The 22,589-nt window shown below is 53.9% G+C and overlaps 3 protein-coding genes across 3 annotated transcripts; all 3 read right to left on the minus strand.

Annotated features, from left to right (window-relative positions):
• Positions 1-6,337: 6,337 nt before the first annotated feature.
• On the minus strand, positions 6,338-9,703 carry LOC309890285 (adenylate cyclase type 10-like; the record flags this gene model as incomplete). Its single annotated transcript, XM_082783955.1, has 7 exons — positions 6,338-6,518; positions 7,180-7,361; positions 7,499-7,606; positions 7,977-8,199; positions 8,447-8,498; positions 8,716-9,054; positions 9,199-9,703. The coding sequence occupies 7 exons, from the start codon at positions 9,701-9,703 to the stop codon at positions 6,338-6,340; spliced, it is 1,590 nt and encodes a 529-aa protein (XP_082640081.1).
• Positions 9,704-9,904: 201 nt separating this feature from the next.
• Positions 9,905-16,151, minus strand: LOC309890286 (adenylate cyclase type 10-like). The gene is made up of 10 exons (XM_082783956.1): positions 16,131-16,151; positions 15,020-15,209; positions 14,018-14,070; positions 13,256-13,321; positions 13,172-13,217; positions 12,749-12,941; positions 12,355-12,441; positions 11,615-11,898; positions 10,811-10,947; positions 9,905-10,153 (listed from the first exon to the last, which is right to left on the minus strand). The coding sequence occupies exons 2-10, from the start codon at positions 15,172-15,174 to the stop codon at positions 9,969-9,971; spliced, it is 1,206 nt and encodes a 401-aa protein (XP_082640082.1). The 5' UTR covers positions 15,175-15,209; positions 16,131-16,151; the 3' UTR covers positions 9,905-9,968.
• An 857-nt stretch (positions 16,152-17,008) lies between these two features.
• LOC309890287 (adenylate cyclase type 10-like) lies at positions 17,009-21,997 on the minus strand (the record flags this gene model as incomplete). The annotated part of the gene is made up of 7 exons (XM_082783957.1): positions 21,809-21,997; positions 19,621-19,659; positions 19,111-19,254; positions 18,795-19,000; positions 18,239-18,332; positions 17,835-17,923; positions 17,009-17,266 (listed from the first exon to the last, which is right to left on the minus strand). The coding sequence occupies exons 1-7, from the start codon at positions 21,825-21,827 to the stop codon at positions 17,009-17,011; spliced, it is 849 nt and encodes a 282-aa protein (XP_082640083.1). The 5' UTR covers positions 21,828-21,997.
• Between the last annotated feature and the right edge of the window lie 592 nt (positions 21,998-22,589).

Consider the following 22,589-nt stretch of genomic DNA (forward strand, 5'->3'; position numbering starts at 1 on the left):
CACTGTCAGGAACAACATGGAATGGTCCTGTACTTTCTAAAGGAGAAAATAAATTATGAAGGGAAATGCAGAAAGTCAGCCCAGCAGAAGTGAAAAACGACAGCTGGTGGCAGTGAAACACAGCAGAGAAATAAAGTACCAGACAAGAATTTCATTGGAAAGGAAAGATCTTTAGGCAGCTAGATAGCAACAAAGAATGCCTCAGAGCAAAGGGGCTTGGAAAAAGCAGAGCAAGGTGTGTATAAGTGTAGTAGAAAGTGAAACAGGGCCAACACGCAAAGAAAACATTACACTGGGAACAATGACTAGGCCATCCTGGGCAGATCAGAATCTTCCCAAACAACCTGAGGGTCTACTTCTTTGCATTTCAGACAAAACAAAACAAAACAAAACAAAACAAGAAACACTTCCAAAAAGGTACAGATGCTACCCCTACCAACCACCCATATTCCCTCCCCACCATGCCTCACCTACCAGTAATTCCAGGTCATTAGCACCAAGGTCCAACTGTTCTAACTTGACAAGGAATGAGAGTGAACTGCAAGATACAAGGAATATAAAGGGGAAAAGAGAGGAAGAGGAAGAGGAAGAGGAAGAGGAAGAGGAAGAGGAAGAGGAAGAGAGAATGAGAGAGAGAGAGAGAGAGAGAGGAAGGAAGGAAGGAAGGAAGGAAGGAAGGAAGGAAGGAAGGAAGGAAGGAAGGAAGGAAGGAAGGAAGGAAGGAAGAGAGGAAGAAGGAAGGAAAGAAGGAAGGAAAGGAAAGGAAAGGAAAGGAAAGGAAAGGAAAGGAAAGGAAAGGAAAGGAAAGGAAAGGAAAGGAAAGGAAAGGAAAGGAAAGGAAAGGAAAGGAAAGGAAAGGAAAGGAAAGGAAAGGAAAGGAAAGGAAAGGAAAGGAAAGGAAAGGAAAGGAAAGGAAAACTAATAATACTGTGTACAAACAAGTGATGTACAATGCACCCGCTGACTGATGCCCAGGCTATCCCTAAGCAGCCAGACCCCCCACCCTGTCCAGCCCCCCATATAATTGTTCAGCATGATGCCATATGGTGTGGATTAGCCCTTTGGCCAATTTGGGTCAGCTGTCCTGGGTTTGTCCCCTCCCAGCTTCTTCTTCACCCCAGCCTGCCTGCTGGCAGGACGGAGCAAGAACCTGAGAAGTCCTTGGCTTAGTGTAAGAACTGCTCTGCAACAATTAAAACATCAGGGTGATACCAACGTTAGTCTCATACTAAATCCCAAACACAGCTCTGTAACCTGCCCTGATACTGACATCAGGCTGACGGGCCTGTAATTCCCTGCAAAGTCCTTCCAGCCCTTCCTGTTGCCTGGAGGCACGTCTGCCAGCCTGCAGTCCACTGGGGCCTCCCTCATCCCAGTGGGCAGCAGAAGAGACCTGCTGCGCTCCTCTCTTGCCACGGGAGCCCCACGGCTCCCACTGTCCCCCCAGGCCACAGTGAGCTCCACAGCCCTTCCAAGGAGGCAGGAGCAGCTGGTGCAGCAAGGCTGCCTCTGCCCTCCGCAAGCAACCTCAGGGCCCCATATACAACAGCCTGGCAGCATGGCTCTTACCCTCCAAACCGTCACACAGGTAGTCATTGTGGGCTTACATATGATGTTACAAGCACCCTGAAGTCCATAGCACTAATATCTACCTCTCTGTGAATATAACAGGCCATCAAATTATGGTCCCTTCATTTCGTATTTCATGTTAACAGTTAGTATGTCACTCAGTAGTCATGTAACTTATTTCTCTTGAGACCTAAGACAATATTAAATTACATCTCATGCTTCTTCTATATTTGTCAAGGTGGGTGATTTATGGACTAATGAACACATTTCATGTGAACTTTTACAATATTCACCTCAGTTTCATTTCCATACTCAATATGATGTTCATGAAGGTGCATGACTTCAGGATTGCTTTTCTCCAGTTAATTAGAATTCAGAGCATTTCTCTAGGTTAAAAGCAAAGAGTATGCAGCCACTTATGTTAAAATTGTTGCCCTGATTTTCACTGCTAGTGATTTCAAATTCTTTTCAGGCTAATTGGTCTGCTTTTCACATTACTTAGCTTTCATCATCCCTTTGCACTTCATTTATAACATATTCATTTTTTATATATCAGAATCCTACTCACTGCACTTTAGAAAACAGTCTTCCTGGCAGGGGAGAAGGAACAGAGGTCTATGAAATAGGATATAGCTAATGATGTAATTAGCAGTATACCAAGCTAGTACCAGACCCAAAGGATTATAAAGTTTATAAATGTTTATAAATCTAGTTATCTGATTAATTTTATATTTTGGCTTTTGGTTTTGGTTGGATGGTTTATTGGTTGGTTTGGTTTGGTTTAGCTTGGTTTTGTTGTTGTTTTGTTTTGTTTTTGAGAAAGCCTGAGAAAGTCATAATTTTGATGAGGCTGAAACTCATGAGTGGTATATGGATAACTTTTCAGCCCAGGGAGGTTTGCATCTCTTTTTCCAGTGAGCTATTCATTCAAGAATAGCTCTAGAATAGTTGAGCTATTGATCAGTGTCCAGGTGATTTTTTATATTGTTTTTGCAGATGTGGAGGGATGAGGCATGTGCTACAGGGTAATGGATGCAGTGGAGTTCTCTGTAAAGGTGATCTAGTGTATAGTGTTGGAGAGAAGGCACTACAGTTGGTGACTACATGAAAATAGTTTTTGCTTGTTTGGAAGCTCTCTACAGGTACCTCAAAGGAGGCTGTAGCAAGGTGGGGGTTGGTCTGTTCTCCCACGTGCCTGGTGACAGGATGAGGGGGAATGGGCTAAAGTTGCGCCAGGGGAGTTTTAGGTTGGATCTTAGGAAGAACTTCTTTACTGAAAGGGTTGCTAGACATTGGAACAGGCTGCCCAGGGAAGTGGTGGAGTCACCATCCCTGGAAGTCTTGAAAAGACATTTAGATGTAGAGCTTAGGGATATGGTTTAGTGGGAACTGTTAGTGTTAGGTCAGAGGTTGGACTCGATGATCTTGAAGTCTCTTCCAACCTAGAAATTCTGTGATTCTGTGTGATTCTGTGAAGATGCAAAGCAGGGCATGAAGTGGAATGTCAGCACCAGAGCCTACCTGAGCAAGTTAAGTGATGACCACCATGTTGAAACAGAGGTTATTTATTTGAGGGACTGGTGTGGCAGTTTTAAGTATTTCCCGTTTGGGTATTACAGGTGATGCCCAGTCCTCAGTGTGGGAGAATTATCCTTGGGGCAGGTGAATGGTTTGGGTAAAGGAGTGGGAGAGAGGAATCGCGGGAGGTAGATGCAGAGAATAGTCAGACTTGCTAGTGTCTCTGATAAGCACTGGCCTTGGGCAAGGTGGGAGTTGAGCAGCCTGCTTCCACTTCTCTCTTATACAGATGTTGTGGATGGAGGTCTGTAGGCTTGGTATGAGAGGCTACTGAGGGACGGTGTCTTGCCATATGAGGATGGTCCTTATCTGGCAGCAGAAGAGAATCTTGAAGGCCATGGTGCCTGGAGTGAAACCTTTCATTTGATTATTTGTAAAATGAATCTTAATGAAATACATGCTAAACATACATATCTTTACTATTTGACTCTCCACACAAATCATGCTAGACATCACTCCAGGGAAGGGAACAGATAATGTAAGGATATAAAGGAAATGGTTTTAGTGTTAGGAAAAAGCGTTGGTGTTAGCATTAGTTGATAAAGTGAGAGGAATGTCATAAAAGAGCTGGGGGGAGAAAGAAGAGATTGGAAAGCTGGAAGAGGTAGGTGAAAGGCTGGGCTCCTTCGTCTCCACCAAGACAGGGATGCCTTGTTGGTAAGCTCTGCACCTTCATCTTTTGGAGAGGAATACCTGAGATAGCATTTTGCTAGCACTGTTATCAGATATGAGCGCTATTGCAGAAAGGGTGTTTATCAAAAACAATTCCAAATCTCATATAGAAAATAGAATCATAGAATCATCCAGGTTGGAAAACACCTCTAAGATCATCTAGTCCAGTCCCATCTGTCACCTTATTAGAAGTTTTCAACTTTGTGAAACTGTCTCAGTGAAAGTTGTTGGCAGGGCTCTTAAACAGGCAAGTGTTTGACTTTGATAGGCACCTTTCAATGTGACACAGATCCTACTCCCACTCCACCTAGGTCTCCCACAAAAAGTTATTTACAACAGAAGCCATTTTATATCTCATGGTATATCTCTACTTCCTTTGGCAGTGTGAGAAAAATCTCAATTAATTTTCTTCAGACAGGATCTTCTGCAAAGCTATTTTATTTGTGATTGGAATGGCGGAAGTCCTGTCAATTAAGAGTGCATTTTAGTAAACAAATCATAACCTTTTATTCCCTATTACCCGACGCCTGATCACCTCCCCTGTTTCCTCATTGACTGAGTACTACAGGTTCACAAGCTACCCAACACTCCTCTATAGCATATATGTACAATTTTCCTTTCTTTCTTTTTTTTTTTTTTTTTTCCAACCCTTTAATTTCTCCTTTCTTATGTTTTGAGAATTTGTGATCTTTGTTTTACTATTCTCACACTGCTCATCCTATTTTTCTCAAGCTTCTACCTTGTTCTGGAACAGTGAGGGGCCTTCTACTGTCCACTTACCTACTTTGCATTTCTCCTTGTTATGACTCCACAACTACCTTTGAATACAGAAAACTAGTTCTCTACTGCAAAAACACAACTTAGTTTCTCACAGCAGCCTTTTCACACACTCACTCACAACGGAAGTCTGTACTCTCTCTGTCTCCAAATCCTAACCCTAACTCTGAACTTTCTGTGAAACAAAACAATTTGTGGACTTTGACTGATTCCAAAGTGCTGCCCATACAGCAGGGCCCCACGTGCCCCAAGGCTCCAAGAGCCCTGCTGGCATATCATAGTGGGACTGGCTCTGGTCTGCACTCAGCTCACAACCACAAGATGTGTGCTGCTGTGTCCCCAACCCCAAAGGCACATCCTTTGAAAGTCCCTTCACAGTCACACTAACAATGGGAGTCTGTGTTTTCTCTCTCTCCAAACCCTAAGCCTAACTCTAGACAGTGCCCAGGTCCAACACACACCACACACAGCACTTCCATGAAATGCTGCTTGCAGTGGAAGCAATTTATTTAGTAGCCCTTGATTTCCTTTGGCAGCCTTTTAATGAAATTGCTCACAATGGGAGTCTGGACTTTCTCTGTCTCTCTCTAAACCCTAACCCTAGCCCTAGACATTGCCTAGATCCAAGAAACATTTCACCTAGTGCTCCCAAGAAAAATTGCTCACAACAGAATCTTTTGGTAGCCCTCCACTTGCTTTGGCAGCACTCTCACAACTTCAGTCACAAGGGGAGTCTGTGCTTCCTTTCTTTCCAAACATAAGGACAGGGATAAGACAGCTCCCAGGTCAAACATTCGTCCTAGCAAGAGCTCCCATGAAAAAGTGTTCCCATCTGAAGCATTTGGTAGCCCTCAACTTCCTTTGGCAGCCCTTTCACAACCTTAGTCCTAGAGAGAGTTTGACCTTTCTCTCTCAAAACCTTAATCCTAACCCTAGGCAGTGCCCTAGTCAACACCCTCTTCCAATACCCACCCCACCTAGGCTCCCATAAAATAGTGCTCACAACAGAAACCTCTTGATAGTCCTTGACCTTCTTTGGCAGAATTTTCACAAACCCACTCAAAAAGGGAATCTAGCTTAGAGCTTGGGGATATGATTTAGCGGAGGACTGTTAGTGTTAGCTCAGAGGTTGGACTCGATGATCTTGAGGTCTCTTCCAACCTAGAAATTCTGCGATTCTGTAAATATTAATTCGGAGAAGTTTTAGCATCTTCCCCATCTCAGTAGCACATATGAAGCAAGGAGTGTTGCCTACATATTCATTCTTAATTCATCGCTCTCTAATTTCTAATCCCATGTTTCACAACGAGGAGCAGCCCAACGATCAAGCGCAGCAAGGACCTGGGCCAGCACCCCGGAGCCCATGTGGGCACGCCTCGGGACGGAGCAGCCCACCTGACCCTGCGGGGACTCTGGAACACCCCCCCACCGTGGCCCTCCCCTCCTCTGCTCGCTCTGCACTATGGCAGCTTCCACCGTCCCAAACTGCCCATGCTGTCTCTCTCCAGGTGCCCACACAGGTTCCGAGGGAGCCTTCAGACCACCTCCCTGGTAAGGCAGCTTGTGCTGACGGGCCTGCTTCAGTGCCCCGCGTCTCTTGCTGGGGGAGCAAGCTCTCCTTTTCTGAGAAGAACTTGCTTCTTAGTTCCAACCTGAACCTTCCCTGGCAAGGCCTGACAACCACCACCATAAGAAAACAGATGTTTTACTAAGACACACTGAGAAAAGCAGGGATGGAAAGTCAGTTGTCGGGGTGGGAGTCTTCTTCCTGAGAGGAGTCCATTCTCCTGTCCACGTTGGCTTTCATGCGAGCTGCCAGGCGGGAGAACCTCCGTCCTGCTGATGTGCCCTCCAGGCTGTAGAGGTGCCCCAGTAAGGAGAGGCAGTGGGTCTGCTGAAGCATCCAGGCTAGCTTCTTCCTCCTGACACACAAGAGAAACTGCTGAGCCCAGAGGCGCGGCTGTAGAGCACCAAACCAGACTGGGCAGGGGAAAGTGGGGTGGCAGCTGAGACACGTACACCTCCTCAGAGGAAGGGAGCTGGTGCTGGAAGGGCTGCTGGCACGGAAGTGGGCAAATGAAGAAGTGCTGCCAGGGGCAGCCAACCGCTACAGAGGGTGTGCTGGCACTACAGCACGGGGGGGGGGGGAAGTGATGCCAGGCACCAGCAGGAGCAGGACTATCGCAACTCTGAGCCTTCTCCTCATCACGCCCTTCCCCCCCCCAACCTTAACCCAACCCCATCCCATCCCTTGAGGTCACTGCCTTCCTTCCCCTGTTAAGCCCGTCCTCCCTGTTCACATCTCTTCTCTGTTCCCAGCCACCCCAGCCTCATCCGAAACGTGCCAGCAGGTGCATCCCTCGGCACAAGCTGCTTTCTATGCAAAGGCCCAGGGACTGCACAGGGGGGCAGCGTGAGGCTGCACTGGCCCCTGTTTGACCCACATGTCGTGCCTTAATGCCTCGGTCCTGCTAATGAGCTATGGCACAGCTTAGGCGTGGCCTGAAGTCCAGGCAGGCCTGGGCCTGAATGCCTGGCACCAGAATACTCTTCCTTTCCCACGCTCTCCCTTCTGCTGCTTACCGAGCCTCTAGCAGAAGAGAGGGTGTTCTTCTGTTTGTGGCACAAAGAGCACCCTGAAACCTTTCCCACAGAGACTTGACAAAGGCTCCGGCGCATGTCTGAGGGAATCGCTTTTTCAGAAGGCTCAGCGCCTGCCTGGTCGTTTTCTTGGCCAGCCCCACGCGTCCTAGATTACAGCAGACCTGCACAGGAAGAGGAAGCCATGCAGACATGGACCGCTTTCCCAAGCCTCTCCTCCTGCAGAGGCTGCAGAAATGTATAAGGGGCTGGCCATAGCAGGGACACCCCCTGCAAGAAGGGCGTCACCCTGCCGCTTTACCTCCGCTTTGAGGCTGAAGAAGGTCACCTCCTCAAAGCAGTCTAACACAGTTGCTGTCTTCCCCATGGAGTTCCTCAGGACCTCCGCTTCGTTGAGCTTCATAAGGGCCTTTGAGCAAGCACACAGGCAGCAGGTGAGCATCGGTGCAGAGCCCCCAGCTAGCTCCACCCTTCCCTCTTGCCTCCTGTGGCACCTGCCTTAGGAGGGCCCGCATCTCCCCATGTGATCCCTGCCCTAGCACAGTGCCCTGTGGGCTCAGAGCTCAGGCACCAAGGGAGCCTTCAGACTGCCTCCCAGGTACTGCAGCTTGTGCTGACGGGCCTGCTTCAGTGCCCCGCGTCTCTTGCTGTGGGAGAGGCAAAGCGCAGGAAACAGTCCGGCTCTGCCCCCACTGTTTCTTTTGGGAGGCCCCTCAGCGGGCGTGTCCTGTTGCAGTGGACTCCAGGTGCAATGTGTGCTGGCAAGCAGGGTCACTCACCATGTAGCTGTTGGAGACGTGCAGGTAGGCAGCCGCACACTCCAGCAGGTAGTAGAAGGCTCGGGAAGCATTGCCTGTTGCCACATAGTGGCGAGCCAAAGGCATAAGCACTGATTCAATGACGGCTTCGCATTTGCAGGAACACTCGCCACCGTCCTTCTCTTTGGTCCTGCTGGGCTGCACACTTGTCCATTTGCCCTCTGGTGGAAACCGCTCTGACGCTCTGGTCAGAGGCAGGTTGCCAGGAAAAGAAGAGAGCAAAGAGCAGATGAGCATCACCTGAGATGACCCTGCTCTCCCTACGGGTAGCAACAAACCCCTATTTCCTGCTGTCTCATCCCAGCTCCCACCCCACAGCCAGCCTCCTCCTCCCAAAGCTGGAGTCCCAGCCAGCAGCCAAATGGCAGAGCTCCATCTGTCTCCTCTGGAGCTCGCTCGTTTCCACAATCATCAGAACCTTGTCTCCTCACCTGAACTCCTCCTCCGAGAAAGCCTGCTGCGGCTGCAGGGCATTTGCACTACCTGGGAAGAAGAGAGCGTGTCAAGGGACTCCCCACATAGCCCGGGCTAAGAGCTGCAGGCTTGCAAGGGTCCTGTCGAGCAGACCCAGGGCACAAGAGCTGCGGTGATCGTCCTTGTCCCCTGGCTTATCCCTGGTGTTGGGGACCCGGTGGGCCCCAGCCTGCATGGGCCTGGACTTCCAGAGGGAGGGGGCTCCGCTGCACGGCACACAGCCTACCTTCAGGGGTGTGAGTCCTGTCCTTCTTCAGGTGTTCTCCAGCGAGCACCAAGGCCTCCCAGCTGTGCCAGTCATCCTCGTCAGCAGAGCCCTGGCAGTTTTCCCCATCCTGGGGACTGGGGACGGCGAAGCGGTGGAAGGCCACAAAGTCCCCTCCGTGGCAGCTCCGGCATTTGTGCGCGTGCTTCTCCAGGAAGGCAGCACACTTGCGCTGCGTGCTGGCCCTCTGTCTCTTGGGCCACAGCTCGTAGGCTGCCTCCTGCAGCAGCGGGGCACAGAAGGCCAGAACGCCAGCCTGCTGCTCCGTGGTCTCCTTGCTTGTAGACGGCCTCTCCACCCCTGCAAGGCAATGGATGGTGGCCTAAGCCAGAGTGGTAGAGACATTCCCAACAGCCGCTGGGAATTTCCCTTTGCACAAAGCTGGTGGGGGAAGGCCTCCTTCAGCTACAGCGCTCCTGGGTCTACGTTACTGCCACCACTTACCGCTCCCTGCCTGCTGAGAGGTGGCCGGCCCCTCTCGAGCATCTTGGATGTCTCTGGGCACCCCTGTGTCCTTCAGCCACTTAAGGATGTTGTCGCTCACCAGCATGTCCAACAAATAATTCATCTGCTGCCTGGTGCAACTGGGAAGGATGTGAGCCAGCAGCTGGGTGGTAAACACTGGCCCTATGATGGCTGCAAACTTCAAAACCATCTGCTTCTGCAGCGTGATCCGGTCCAGCTCAGCCAGTGCAGTATCTGTCAAGAAGAAGCAAATCGTCTCTCTCTTTTGTGTCTCGGAGCCTGAGCTTGGAGAGGCTGGACGGTTCCACCACAGGAAACAGGGTAGACTTTGGCCTCTCTTCCTCAGGATGGCACCTGGTGGGCAATTGGAGCCCAGGGGAATGTCTTCAAGATGGCTCCACTCCTCTTGCAACCACAGGCCACAAGGCCCAGGGATAAGAGCTCCTCCACCACGGATGGGGAGGGCACGATCCTGCGGGTACATGCGACCCGTGATGCGACCTACCGGAGCTGAACTAGGCTGATGCCCAGCAGCGCACACAGAGAGCAGAGAGCGCTTTCACCACCTCAGAGCTGGACTTGGAGCTCCCCACAACTGCTGTGGGCCTCACAGCCGGCCCACAGCCCGGAGGGGGACATCTGTGTCCTTAAGCACAGAGCTCTGTCTGCTCAGACCAGAGTCGCCTTCCTGGCAGGGCCCCCCAGGCTGAGAGGGTGCTTCTGCAGCATGCTGATGCCCAGCCCCTCTCTCACATGCACCCCAGGAAAGGACCCCAGCACAGCCACGAACTCAGCCCCTCACCTTTCAAGGCAGCCGGCAGCACGGTGGTCTCCAGGCTGACATCTGCTCTGACGGTGCAGACCCTGCCACTGTTATTCCCAGCACTGGAGCTTGAGGTGGCTGAGACAATGGGTGAAGCCTCGACTGCAGAAGCTGGGAAGAGAGAGAGAGAGAGCATGAACAAGGTGGGGCAAGTCCAACCTGTCACGGTTGGGTGCGCTTCATGGCCCGCACCGAATGCGGTCAGTGAGCAGGGCAAACCGGTTTCCACTGCAATGGTTTTGTCTGCATTGCCCTTGCAACTCTTTTTCTGCCTTTGGACCAGCTGCCCAGCTGTACTGAACGAATATCCCGCAACAGAACGCAGCGGTTGCTACCTTTGACAGCGCTCCCTCCCACAGCCAGGGAAATTGCCAGTGATAATCCAAAAGGCAAAGCCCATGCAGGCTGTCCCCAGGGCAACAGCACTCTGCTTGGCATTGCTCTTGCAATTACTGCTCTTGCGTTACTGCCAAGCTCCTCAGTTCCCAGCGCCTTTGCGGGCATTTCTGGTTTTGGATTACACTTTCCCAGGTCTGACCCTCTCCTGCAGAAGGGCTTTCTTCTCGAGGGAGCTGGTGGCTTGCCAAGGTGACAGCAAGGTGTGCAGGAGCCCACACCTCAGCCAGATCAAGTTCTGTCCTGCTGCCAGATCGGACTCTGCCCAGACTCACTGGAAAGCCACAGGACACGGTCGTGTGTGTGTGTGTGTGTGGGGGGGGGGGGGTGACGTGCAACAGCATCTAGCCAGTCCGCAACAAGAGTGCTTACCGATCAAGCCCTCCCAGTTGTCCTCTACTATTTTGTCCTGCCTCCCAGTGCTGAACAAGAGCATGTTGTTGCGACGCAGGCAGCGCAGCAGTTCCTCACAGTAATATGGGATGCCAGAGCTTCTTTGGATCAGGAACCTGGGCAGGAGCAGACCCAGCAGTGACCAACACCAGGGAAGTATGGTGCAACACAGTTCTGATGGGCGGGTGGCGAGTCACTCAGGCCTCACAGGGTAACCAGCCTCTTTGTCACAGCCACGGCTCACTTCAGAAGGGGGCGGTCCTCCCACTGGCTTGGGCGTTTGGGACCCCTGACCCTACACTGTTTGCTGGAGTCCATGGGGAAATGGTCGTGGGCAATGTCCAAAGCACAACACAGCAAGCCTGATCTTCCCTGTCCTCAGGAGCCCAGATCTGCTCTGGCAGCTGGCTGGACCCCTGCTCCTGGGAATCCCTACTGCAGCCTGGCTACATTGGTCAAAGCCTTTTTCACACCTCAGCCACGCTGAGGCTTGGGTACCCATCTCCCTCTGCTCTCCTCTCTCCTCTTCTCTCCCTTTTCCTCCCTGCCTTGCCCTCCCTCCTCTGCAACAGCAAAGGGCTGTCACTGCCCACGTGCTGCGTCCTGGGAGCTGCCTATTTTTAGCTCACACCTGCTGTGGTGAGTCTTAAGGAGAAACCCAGGTCCTTGCTGGAGTCAAGGATGCTGCCAGAAGGCCCCGTGCTTCCTTTCCTGCGGGGCGACTTCCTTCCGTGGCAGCATAGGTCCAACCCCTCCGGAAGAGCTCCGTGGCCTGCAACATACCTTGCTAGATCCCTGGGGATGCTGACCACTCCAAGGTCCTGGCAGACTTTCTGCACCACAGCTGCAGGTTTCAGCTCTTCCAGATGAAGACAGCTGATTCTCTGGGACGTTGTGCTGTCTGCTGCAGCTTTGAAAAAGCTCTCCGTTCTCTCGTGGCCAGGAGCTAAGCTCATCACCATAAAGAGCGTGACGCTTTGGAGCACGGGCCACATGACAGTCCAGGAGGCAGGGTCGATGAAGTGGGCGTTGTCGATGACAAATATGCCAAATTCTCCTCCAAGGGTCTGAAAAAAGCAGATGGATCTGTGTGGAGTCTGGCGGATTCTCAAGCATCCTCTAGGGGAGGAGATGCAGCCTCTCTCTCCGGAGACGGAGAATACTCAGAAGTCTCTCCCCAGCCGCTTCCCTCTTCAGAAGCTTACTGGCTTTTCATTTCTGCGAGACTTTAAGGCCTCCTGGAACATCACTTGCCCTTCTGAAGAAGGGAGCTTGGGCAAAGGAATGCAGAAGGCGTCAATCCTCCTCCAGGGCACATACCCTCCAACTTAACAGGAGGCGAGCTACGACGAGGCATATGGGGAGGGTGTGAGAGGGGCTTCTGGGAGGAGGGGCTCCTGGGCCCTGAAGGGCGGTGACCCTGGCACATCGTCCTGCTGCCCACTCAGGCTGTTCTGATGTGGAGCCTGCAGCGGGCAGGGTTGTTTTCTTTCTCTGACCCAGGTAGAAGGAGGAACGCTCACCTTCTGTAGCACTTTCCTACAAGTCTTCTGCAACTCCCTTTTCCTTTGAAGGTCATGCATCTTGCAAACCTCGTCTGAGATGGCAAACTGGACAGGAAAGCAGAGTCAGAAAGAAACATCATCCTGGGACCAGGCATGCCTATCCACCAAGCTAGACGGCAGAGCAAAGCGCCTCTGCTTTTGCATGAGGTCAGCGCAAGCCTCTCTTCACTGGCCTTTCCAGGGCGCTGACCAAGACACCTGGCACATGCACAGGACATGAAGTCACCACAGACAAGGAGCCTCCCTGGACCCACGAATCAGAACGGGGTGCTATGAGCACTGCAACTCCCAGCCCAGCAGAACACCCAAACAACCACCAGACTACCTCAGGAGGCCTCCCTCTCGCTCTCACCTCGACGAGGAAAATGTTGTTGAGGAGGCAGTAACTGCTCTCTTCTATCGCCCCTTGGAGCTTGGCCTGCAGGGTGCGCTGCCGGTCCTTGCACGTTTCACCCGCCTGCAGTCCCAGGGCCCTGGCCACCAGCATACAGACGGCAGAGAAGGGCTGCCTCATGTTGGCCTTGGTCAGTTCCATGGTGACAACCCTGCGGTGCAAAAGCAAAAGGCAGTTGAGCTGCAGAAAAGGCCCCCAGTAGCCCACGCCTGCCAAGACAGGAGAGTTAGAGACTCACGCTGCCTGGTTCTTACTGCAAAGGAACGCAGGGTGCACAGTCCTGGGGGTGTGGGCGGAGGGCCAGGCACAGGGCAGAGGCATCGCAGTCTTCCACGAACGTCAGGGGACGGGCATGGGAAGGGGCTCAAAAAACCCACTTACCTGTGCCCAGTGGCCTGGCCCAGAAAGGCCAGCTCAGTAAGTGGCTCTTTCCAGAGCCCAGAATGCCTGCGTACGCCAGGATGCGCGGCTGTCCCAAAGTCTCATAGGCCTTCAAGCTGCGTTCAAAGAGGTCAATCTCCACCTCCCGACCTGTGAAGACCAACCAGGAAACAAGCTGTTGCAGCATGCTGAAAAGCAGGGCAGCATTCCCTTTTGCTGGCACGGCAGCTTCCCTCCACCACGTCAGCAAGCCTGCCTACACCCAGGCCTCCTTCCAAGCCCCTCATCTCAGAGCCGCCTGCCTGCTGGCCACACGGCGCAGCTCCTAGGAGCTCTTTCCCCTCCGCTTCTCCTCCCACAGGCAATGAGATTCAGCCAGCTGGACACAGCTCCCCACACCGATCCAGCCCAAGACTGGAGGGCACACTTTGAGGCACTGCAGGCAGCTGCGCCCAAAAGGCATGCCAAACATCTCACTGCACCCTGAGCCCCAGAGCTCTTGCCAGCACCCTGTAGCTAAGGTGGCGTCTTTGGGCCTGTTGTGGTTTTGGCTGCGATACAGCTCCTTGTCTTCACAGGAGCTTGGAGTGTGCTGTGATGTGCTGGACTTGCCACCAAAGGAACGCCGAGAACACACTGAACTCTTGCCGAGCAGTGCTGGCACAGTGTCAAGGCCTCTGCAGTTTCTCATGCTGCCCCACCAGCCAGCAGGCTAGAGGAGGGAGGAAGGGAGCGAGCGGCTGTGTGGGGCTCAGCTGCCTACCGGGGTTAACCTCCAGCAAGGTGCACTGCTTTGGGCAAAGGGAAGCAGCTGGGGTTCTGAAGAGCGAGGACTTCTCTACCTACCCAGCAAGGGGCCATAGTCCGACCTCTTCTTGGTAAGACCCATGTCAAAGATGCTAGAAGCGGGAGAAGACAAAACATGAGTTTCACTTAGTTGTTCAGAAGCCAGGGAATATAGAGCCTGCTGTGTTAGGGGAGGAGACCCGCCGCAGGTAACTGCTTTTCTTTCCAGCAGCATGCTGTCCGGAGCATGCTCCCCGGCCAACGTTCGAGTGGACATGCCAGGACAGCTTCAAGCACGAAGAAGGCCAGCAGCCATGGCGGGACAGCAGAAGGTGTTGGGAGTCCCTCGCCAGAGGCCAAAACCAAAGAAAGCCCAGATGCGGCAAAGAAGCCAGGGTGTGCTGTTGGCTAGTAGACTGCTCTGCCACCCTGGACAAGCAAAAGAAGCCTCTTGGAAAGGAGGACCTGTGTCACTTAGTGGCTCAGGACACCAAGCACCTGGCACCTTTGGCTCAAGTCTTTTGATAGTTTTCAAGAGACAGCAACGTTAACATCCAAAAGGTCCTCCAACCCTGGCCCGGAGGGACAGCTGAGAACTGAGCAGGCAGACAGGAGGAAGAGTGGCCCAGTGGCCCACCTTTCCCCAAGGCGGCATGACTGACCCAAAGCTTCCTGCGCAGAAGGAGCTGGGAAAAAATTCCTCCTTGCATCAGAATGACCTCTGCCTTAGCCTTGCACATAGTGGAGCAAACACAGAGCAGGGAGGGAGCCCAGCGGAAAGCCGCTTGGACAAAGCCTGCATGGCTAGCGTGCGTCTCCAAAGCCAGGACAACCTTCTGCACCCCACTGGCGTCACTCGCAGCTCTCTTAGCAGCAGGAGACACAAGGGCAGAAAGGCACAAAGCAGACCCATGCCAGGCCTTTGGATCTTCTTGGCCACAGGGAAGGGATGTCTGTGGGAGGCCAGGCTGGTCTCTTGCTGCACAGCTCCTCTTTACCGGTCAAGGTTGCACCCTTGGCTTCCCCTTGTGGCCCCATCCAGATGGCTCGGAAGACACTCACCACTTGTCGGTGATCCCCACATATTGATAGATAGCGCCGGGATCTGTAACACCTTTCAACTTTGTCTTCGGCAACTCCTTGAAGAGGTAACTGGGCAGGCGAGAGGCCTTGTAGGTGTCTTCATCACAGGACACCAGCCTGGGGTAGTGCACCATCAAGCGGGCACCCCAATTCACCTTATGGCCAATCACTGCCATGGAGAGAGAACACATTGACATGGTTAGGAAAGCAGCCTTGCCCCACCCTTTAAGGCCAAGGGCTACTTCCCCTTGTTGTCCATAGGTGCATGCCTAGTGCACTGCACCAATGAGCACACACAGCAAAGATCTTTTAATTAATTCATTATATAAATATATATATATTATATAATTAAATATTTTATTATATAACTCTGCAGAGTCAGGTGCTTGGCGATCTTCCGCAAAGCCAGCACACCTCTGACTTGAATCACCGTTACTTGTACACAGCAAACTTGTGAAAGCTATCTCTTTGGGTACTTCTGATTGGCTATTACAGCTCACCTAACTTATGTCTCCTGAGTTTGCACATTACAGAGAAAGAGTGGGGGCTGGGGAAGTGGGGACACATCAAATCCCACATTAGCATACGTTAGCATTTTGATGGGTACGATTTTTAATACGTTTATGACCCTTAATGAGCAAAAGGTTACTACAGATTAGTCTGGAGCTGTTGTTCTCCTCCTTGTTTTCACCTTTTGTCCCTTATCTCCCTTGCTGCTGCTAGCTCAAGGCTACCTGTCTCTCTGTTCCCTTATTCTCTCACCTAAAAGACTATACAAGCTATAGAAATACTACACAAGCTACAGGACTCTCTATATTCTTCAAGGTTTCCTTGTTTTTCCCAGCTTTGGGACTACACCCTCAGGCACAGGTCAACCCCGCAGCAGGGCAAGCTGACCCAGCGGGAACCGCAAGTCTGAGCCCATTCTCCCACCTCAGGTCGAGACCTGTGACATCTGGGCCGCTCTCGGCAGGCTGTAGCATATGTGCTTGCCCCAGCCTTCCCATCTCTTCATGATGGATGTGTGTGTGACAGGTGTGCTTAAGCACACCCACGCCAGCCTCCCACTCTTCAGACTAAGGTGCGGTACCTGTATGTTCAGCCCTCTCCGGATGGCCACAGAGGCCGTAGAACATCGTCCCGCTGGTGACCCCAATAGACATTGCCCTGGCACACAGGGAGAGAAGTGCAAATTCAGTGGTGCCTCAGGCGCAGTCCTGCTCGCCCCGCTCTGCCACTTCCCACGTCTCCCCTTGGCACCAACCAGGGACACCTGCTGTCCCACAGCCGGTGTGTGCCTCGGGGACTTGGAGAGCTTGGGGCACCACACACAAGGGACGTGGGGAGGGTGCACGCAAGACGGCTTGGACCCTTCCCCTGAGGCCCGATGGCTGTGACCTGCAGCAGGCCACAGCCCCTCTCACTAGTGGAGGAAAGCAGGTGCTACCCACAGAGCACCTACAATGCCAGCGACTTTGAGATTAGGCCAGAGCCCTGTTCCTGGCAGGCTGTGCTTGGAGGGACTGCGCCTGGCTGCCGTGAGCTAAGCCCAGGGGCCACCTGCTGCCTCTCAGGGTGCTGCCTCAATCCTGCCAGGGACAAAGGAGGCCAAGCCAGGAGGCCACGTCTCTTGCTGGTCAGCCCCCTTGCGCTGTCCCAGGCAGCACGCATGCCCTGCAACACCGCCACACACTCACTCAAGTTTCCTCAATGATCTGGAGCACGTGCTGAAGATCTGAAGAGCGCTGTCCAAGGCACGGGTGCTCTCGTCATGCAGCTTTGCTCCAGACATTCCGAACACACAGAGGAATGTACAGCCCTGCAGAGGACAGATGCAACACATCTGGTTACAGTGCCTATGGCCAGCAGCTAATGCCGTTCCATTGCAGTCGCCAGGGAGACCAGTAGAGCTGCAGGTCAACACAAAGCCACAGAGGACTGATCCCACCAGCAAGGCAGAGCTGCTCCTCAGTCCCTCTCCACTAAACAGACACAGGCCACCCTCTGGGGGTGGGATTGCTCCCCCACGCTCACCTTATCAAACAGAAGGCTTTTGTTGATTTCACCCTTGTGAGGACTGATGATTGTTGAAATCATCCTGTTGGCATCACGGAGGCCCCTCTGAAGATCCAGTAACCTGGCCTCTGCAGAAAACTGCAGCTGGATAAAGAGGCTGGTGACTGGCCGTAGCTCAGACCACAGGTGCAGCGGCATATCCACGTCCAGCTGGAAGTGAAGAGCACGACAGCTTTGCCAGCCTGTTCTCCCGGCGGTTCCTCTGGGCCCGTGCCACGTACCGAGGGAGAGCAGGCATGTTGGCAATACCAGGTACTACTGGAGGAAGGGTAAGTCCCCTGCTCGGTGCCAATCGCAGGCCAGCCTGCGGCAGGCAGGTCACAGCAGAGTCATAGCACAAACGACAGAGGGGAATGTTCCAGCAACACTGCATCTTGTGGCAAGTACGGATGCGAGGGGCGACCCTCTGGCACATCCCAGGGACTTGAGCAGACTCGCCCCCTTGTCCTCGCCTCGTGCCCACAGCACGTCCAGAGCAAGAGTCATGGAAAAGACAGAGGCAAGTCCACCTCCTGCCACCCGTGCCTCTTTGAGGAGCAGCACAAAATGGGCAGTTGCCTGGCACGTGCAGCACCAGTAAGCCTGGCATCAGGTCCCCTGGGTTCCCGCCCCAGGGTGCTTTTTCTTCCATTTGTCTGTTTTCACGAGAGCTCCACCCATGCAATGCACACCTTCTTCTGCCCTCCCAAAATGCAGCCTCCAGCAGCAGCGGCCTTACCTTCCTGAGAGGAGCTGCTGGTATGTACTTCTGCATCTCTGCTGCCACTTTAGGACCATTGGACACGAGAAAAGCTGGCCTTAGGTGCCCTAAGGGAAGCAAACGCAGGCCTTCACTGGCAGGACGGGACTACAAGGGGGTTGAAAGACGGGGCTGGCACTGGGCAAAGCAGAGCAAAGATTCTTTGGCGTTTCCTCCTGCTCCCCTCTGCAGCTGCTTGGCCAGAGCCATCCCCTGGAAGGAGGGGATGGCAGCGACAGCCTCAGCTGAAGCACAGGAGGGACAAAGGCACGAATGCTGACTGAAAGGTGGAAGAGGGCAGGGGGAGTTCCTCCCTGGAACTCTGAAGCAGGCAGGCCCCATTTTTCCAGCCAGTCTCAGAACACGGTGAAGCAGGGACTCACCTATCCTTTCCAAACGCTGCATCTTCACGTGTTGCTCAAACTGGCCTGCAGCATCTTGGCGTTCTGATCCAGACATGTGCTCCATCCTCTGAACCTGCAGACACGCAGAACAAAAGTACTGCCACTGGCCTCCCCAAGGAGCCCCGGGAGACACAGCCCGCCCCTCCACTCTCACTTTCCAGAGAAGGGCAGAACCTCTTGGTGCAGCAAGCCCACCTCTCTGGATTTTCAGCTGGGACGGAAGTGCCTCTTCAGAAGGACCAGAGCCACGCAGGCATCACCCAAGCATGCCCCAGCTCTCCAGGACAGCTGCGCGACCCACGGGGGACATTGCTGGTGGGGCCCACACCCTTCCTGTGCTTCCCTTGGCCAGTCACACCAAGCAAGCACTACCCAGAGCTACCCCTGAGGTGGAAGGGCAACTGCTTCAGCTCTCTACCAACCCTTACAGCTACAACTCTCTCCACGTCCAGCGCCTCAGCCTTCTGGCATCTGCCTCCTTCCCTCTCAGGTGCAGGTCTTCAGAGAGGCTCTAGAGGCCAACCTGTCCACCTACCTTCAGAACCCGTTTGCCACCAAGAAGCCTGGTCTGGATCTTTTCCTGCTCACACAGCTTCCAGCAGGTGGGCGAGACAATCACTTCACTTTTAACCGCAAGGTTTTGGGCGTTCATAACTTCCTCCAGGGCCTGGCTGCAGATGAAGTACTGCTGATGGTACCTGTCTCCAGCAGCCAGTACGGTCATTTGCCCTGCGGAGATCCCTGGGGAGAGAGCAAGAAGCAGCATTGACACCGGGGAGCAGAAGCAGTCAGCAGCACTGGAGAGTGCCAGGGCTGTGCACGTGGCACAGCTGACCCTGCAGCGCCCATACCTATCTTCAGGTGGAGCTTCTGACCCACGTGTGTGTCACGACTGCCATGCTTCTTCTGGATTTGTTGGCAACACTGCAGCACCAGGCTGATGGTCTGAGGCAGCTGAGCTTCTGATGCTCTCCACAGCACCAGCACAGCATCCCCTGGGGAAAGTGAGGGGAAGGGGAAGGCTCTCCTGAGGGACAGCAGCAAGTGGCCAGCCGGCGTGCAGAGGAGGACGGGCTTGTGGGAGGGCATCCTCCTGAAGGACAGCACCCTGGCCACAGGGACCCCTCCCCTCTGCCAGACCAGCCACAGCACCAGCCAGGGCAGCAGGGCAAGAGGGTGGGTGGCGGGGGGACCCTCTGCCCAGCACTCCTCCGCAGCTGCAGCAGCCCAGGGACACCACCGGAGGGATTGCTGCGTGGCCAGAGAGCTGCTCCATCAGGCCAGAGCACAGAGCAAGTGGCTCCCGCGGGAAACACTGCACAGCAGCAGGACATGGAAGCAGCCTCCTCCTAAGGACATACCTCCAAACTTCAGGATGTCTCCTCCGAAATCCAGCACAACTGTGGAGAAAGAAGGGAAGGCAGAGTTATGGGGCGCCTTCTTCCGGAATCCGTGGGGCAAGCCACCTGTAGCCACAGCCCTGGCCCCTGTACAGCGAGTTGGGAGGCCACACAAGCACAGTACGGTGCAAGCTGGAAGGCACCTCTGGAGAGTATCTGCTCCAGTCCCGCACCCCGTCTCCACTCAAGCCGAGCCACTCAGAGCCACCTGCCCGGGGCCACGTCCAGACGCCTGGTGAAGATCTCTGAGCGGGGACACTTGCAAATGCTGCCAAAGTGGTGGCCACCACATGCTCACGGTCAGAGACGTCCCCCAGGATAAGGGGCTCAGGAGGGCCACACACAGATGTCAGTGCGAGCCTCCCTAGGTCACTGGCACGCTGGCACTCACTGGATGCCCCCAGCCTGCCTGCGGTCCTAATGGCACCAAAGCCGTGTTCCATCGTGGAACTGCAACGGTCTCTCTGCAAGCACAGAGACAGATGCTGAGAAAGCAGGTGTCCCCTTGCTCATACGATCAGAGAATGATCTAGGCTGGAAAAGGCCTTCGAGATCATCAAGTCTGACCATCCACCTAGCCTACTGAGTCCCCATCACTAAACCATCTACCTTAGTGCCACGTCCACACATCTCTTAAATAGCTGCAGGGACTGGGACTCCATCGCTTAACTGGGCAGGCTGCTCCAGTGCTCAACCACAACCTCCTTGAAGAAATTCTTCCCAGTACCCAACCCAAGCACAGCCTGCCCCAAATCGAGAGCCTTTCCTCATGGCCTCTCTCTTGTCACCTGAGAAAAGAGACCGACTGCCTCTGCGCTGCAGCCTCCTTGCAGGGAGGTGGGAAGCGCAATGAGGTCTCCCCTCAGCCTCCTCTTCTCCAGACTAAACAACCACAATGCCCTCAGCTGCTCCTCGTAACTCTTGTTTTCTAAACCCTTCAGCAGCTTTGATGATCTTCTCTGTACACACGCAAGCAACTCAGACATCCTTCTCGTGGTCAGGGGCCCCGAACTGAATGCAATATTCGAGGTGTGGGCTCACCACTGCCGTGTCCAAGAGCTATCACTTCCCTAGCCCTGCTGGCCACACTAGTTCTCATGCAGGCCAGAATGCCATCGGCCTTTCTAGAGACCTGGGCACGCTGCTTGCACATGTTCAGCTGGCCGCCAAGCAGCAACCCCACATCCTTTTCTACTGGGCACATTTCCAGCCACTCTTCCCCCAGGCCTATGTGGCTGCATTAGGTTGCTGTGTGCCAAGCGCAGGACCCACCACTTAGCCTGGTTCAGTGGCATGTGACTGGACTTGGCCCAGCCTACCTCAGCAAAGCCTTCCCACCCTCAAGCCAGTCAACCGTCCCGCCTAACTTGGAATTGTCTGCAAACTTACTGATGGAGGGTGCATTCAATCCCCTCCTCCCTCCTGGTCACTGATGAAAATGTTAAACAAAAAAGGCCCTGGTAGAGTGCCCTGGAGAAGGCCACTGGTGTCCAGACACCAACTGGATTGAACCTGGATTGAACTCCGCTTGCTAGGACTCCTTAAGCCCAGCCGTCCAGCCACTTCTTTACCCAGCAAACAGTATGTCTGCCCAAGCCCTGAGCAGCCAGTCTCTCTGGGAGAATACTGTGGGCAGCAGTGTCAAACGCTTTATAAATAGCCAGGCAGACAATGACCAGAGCCTCTCCCTCCTCTACCAAGTGGGTCACCTTGTCGTAGGAGATCAGGGTAGTCAGGAGGCACCTAGCCTTCAAAATCCCGCGCCAGCTGCTTCTGATCCCTCCATTGGAGGCATGTGCCATGTCACAGCACTCAGGATCACCTGCTCCGTAACCTGCCCTGATACTGACATCAGGCTGACGGGCCTGTAATTCCCTGCAAAGTCCTTCCAGCCCTTCCTGTTGCCTGGAGGCACGTCTGCCAGCCTGCAGTCCACTGGGGCCTCCCTCATCCCAGTGGGCAGCAGAAGAGACCTGCTGCGCTCCTCTCTTGCCACGGGAGCCCCACGGCTCCCACTGTCCCCCCAGGCCACAGTGAGCTCCACAGCCCTTCCAAGGAGGCAGGAGCAGCTGGTGCAGCAAGGCTGCCTCTGCCCTCCGCAAGCAACCTCAGGGCCCCATATACAACAGCCTGGCAGCATGGCTCTTACCCTCCAAAACGTCGCTCATGTAGTCATTGAGTGTTTGTGCCAGCTCGTCAGCACCTCTGTCTGTGCCGCTCTGCTGGACACACTTCTCTGACAAAGAAGTGAAACCTGCAGGAAGAACAGGCAGAAATCAGGACATGTCTACGTGGGCCACAGGGCCTGGCAGCCAGTCCCATGCTGCCAAGCCTAAGCGCCTGTCAGTCGCTGCATCGCAAGAGAAGCCAATCCGTGCTCTCTTTAGCCATCACAGCAGGAGTCCTCAAGAGCGACAAGATAGCTGTGCCATCTACGGGCCAGGGCCCCCGAGGGCCTGGTGTGTCCCAATGGCTCGTTTCCGGGGAGGCTCTACCGTGCCCAACCCACCTGAAAAATCCGCTAAGAACAGCACTCCCACGATAAGCCTGGGGATCTGGCTGTCCCAGGTGAAGTCCTCAGAAAGAAGATCGGGGAGGAGCACGCTCCCGTTCTCCATCTCAGAGTACGGGTACTTCCCCTCCCAGGCAGATGCTATGGTCAGTGCCCTGTGGTACCGGGGTACCTCAGCAGAAGACAACCATGCCCAGCTGGGAGGGAGGAGATGAAGACCCCTCAGCACCGGACGATGCAGTGAGCCTGGGGCCTTCTTGAAGGACAGTTTGGTCTCTGCCACCATGGGTCATCACAATCACCTGGTTGGTAGGTGATGACCTGGTTCATAGGTCATCGCTTAGTGGCTGCCCTCCAGCAACACGGTGGGCTAACAGTGCCATCCTCCATAGATCAATGCCTGCTGAGCAGCAGCCGC

This window comes from Aythya marila (assembly GCF_965140915.1).
Source record: "Aythya marila genome assembly, chromosome: Z".
NCBI classification, from domain to species: domain Eukaryota; kingdom Metazoa; phylum Chordata; class Aves; order Anseriformes; family Anatidae; genus Aythya; species Aythya marila.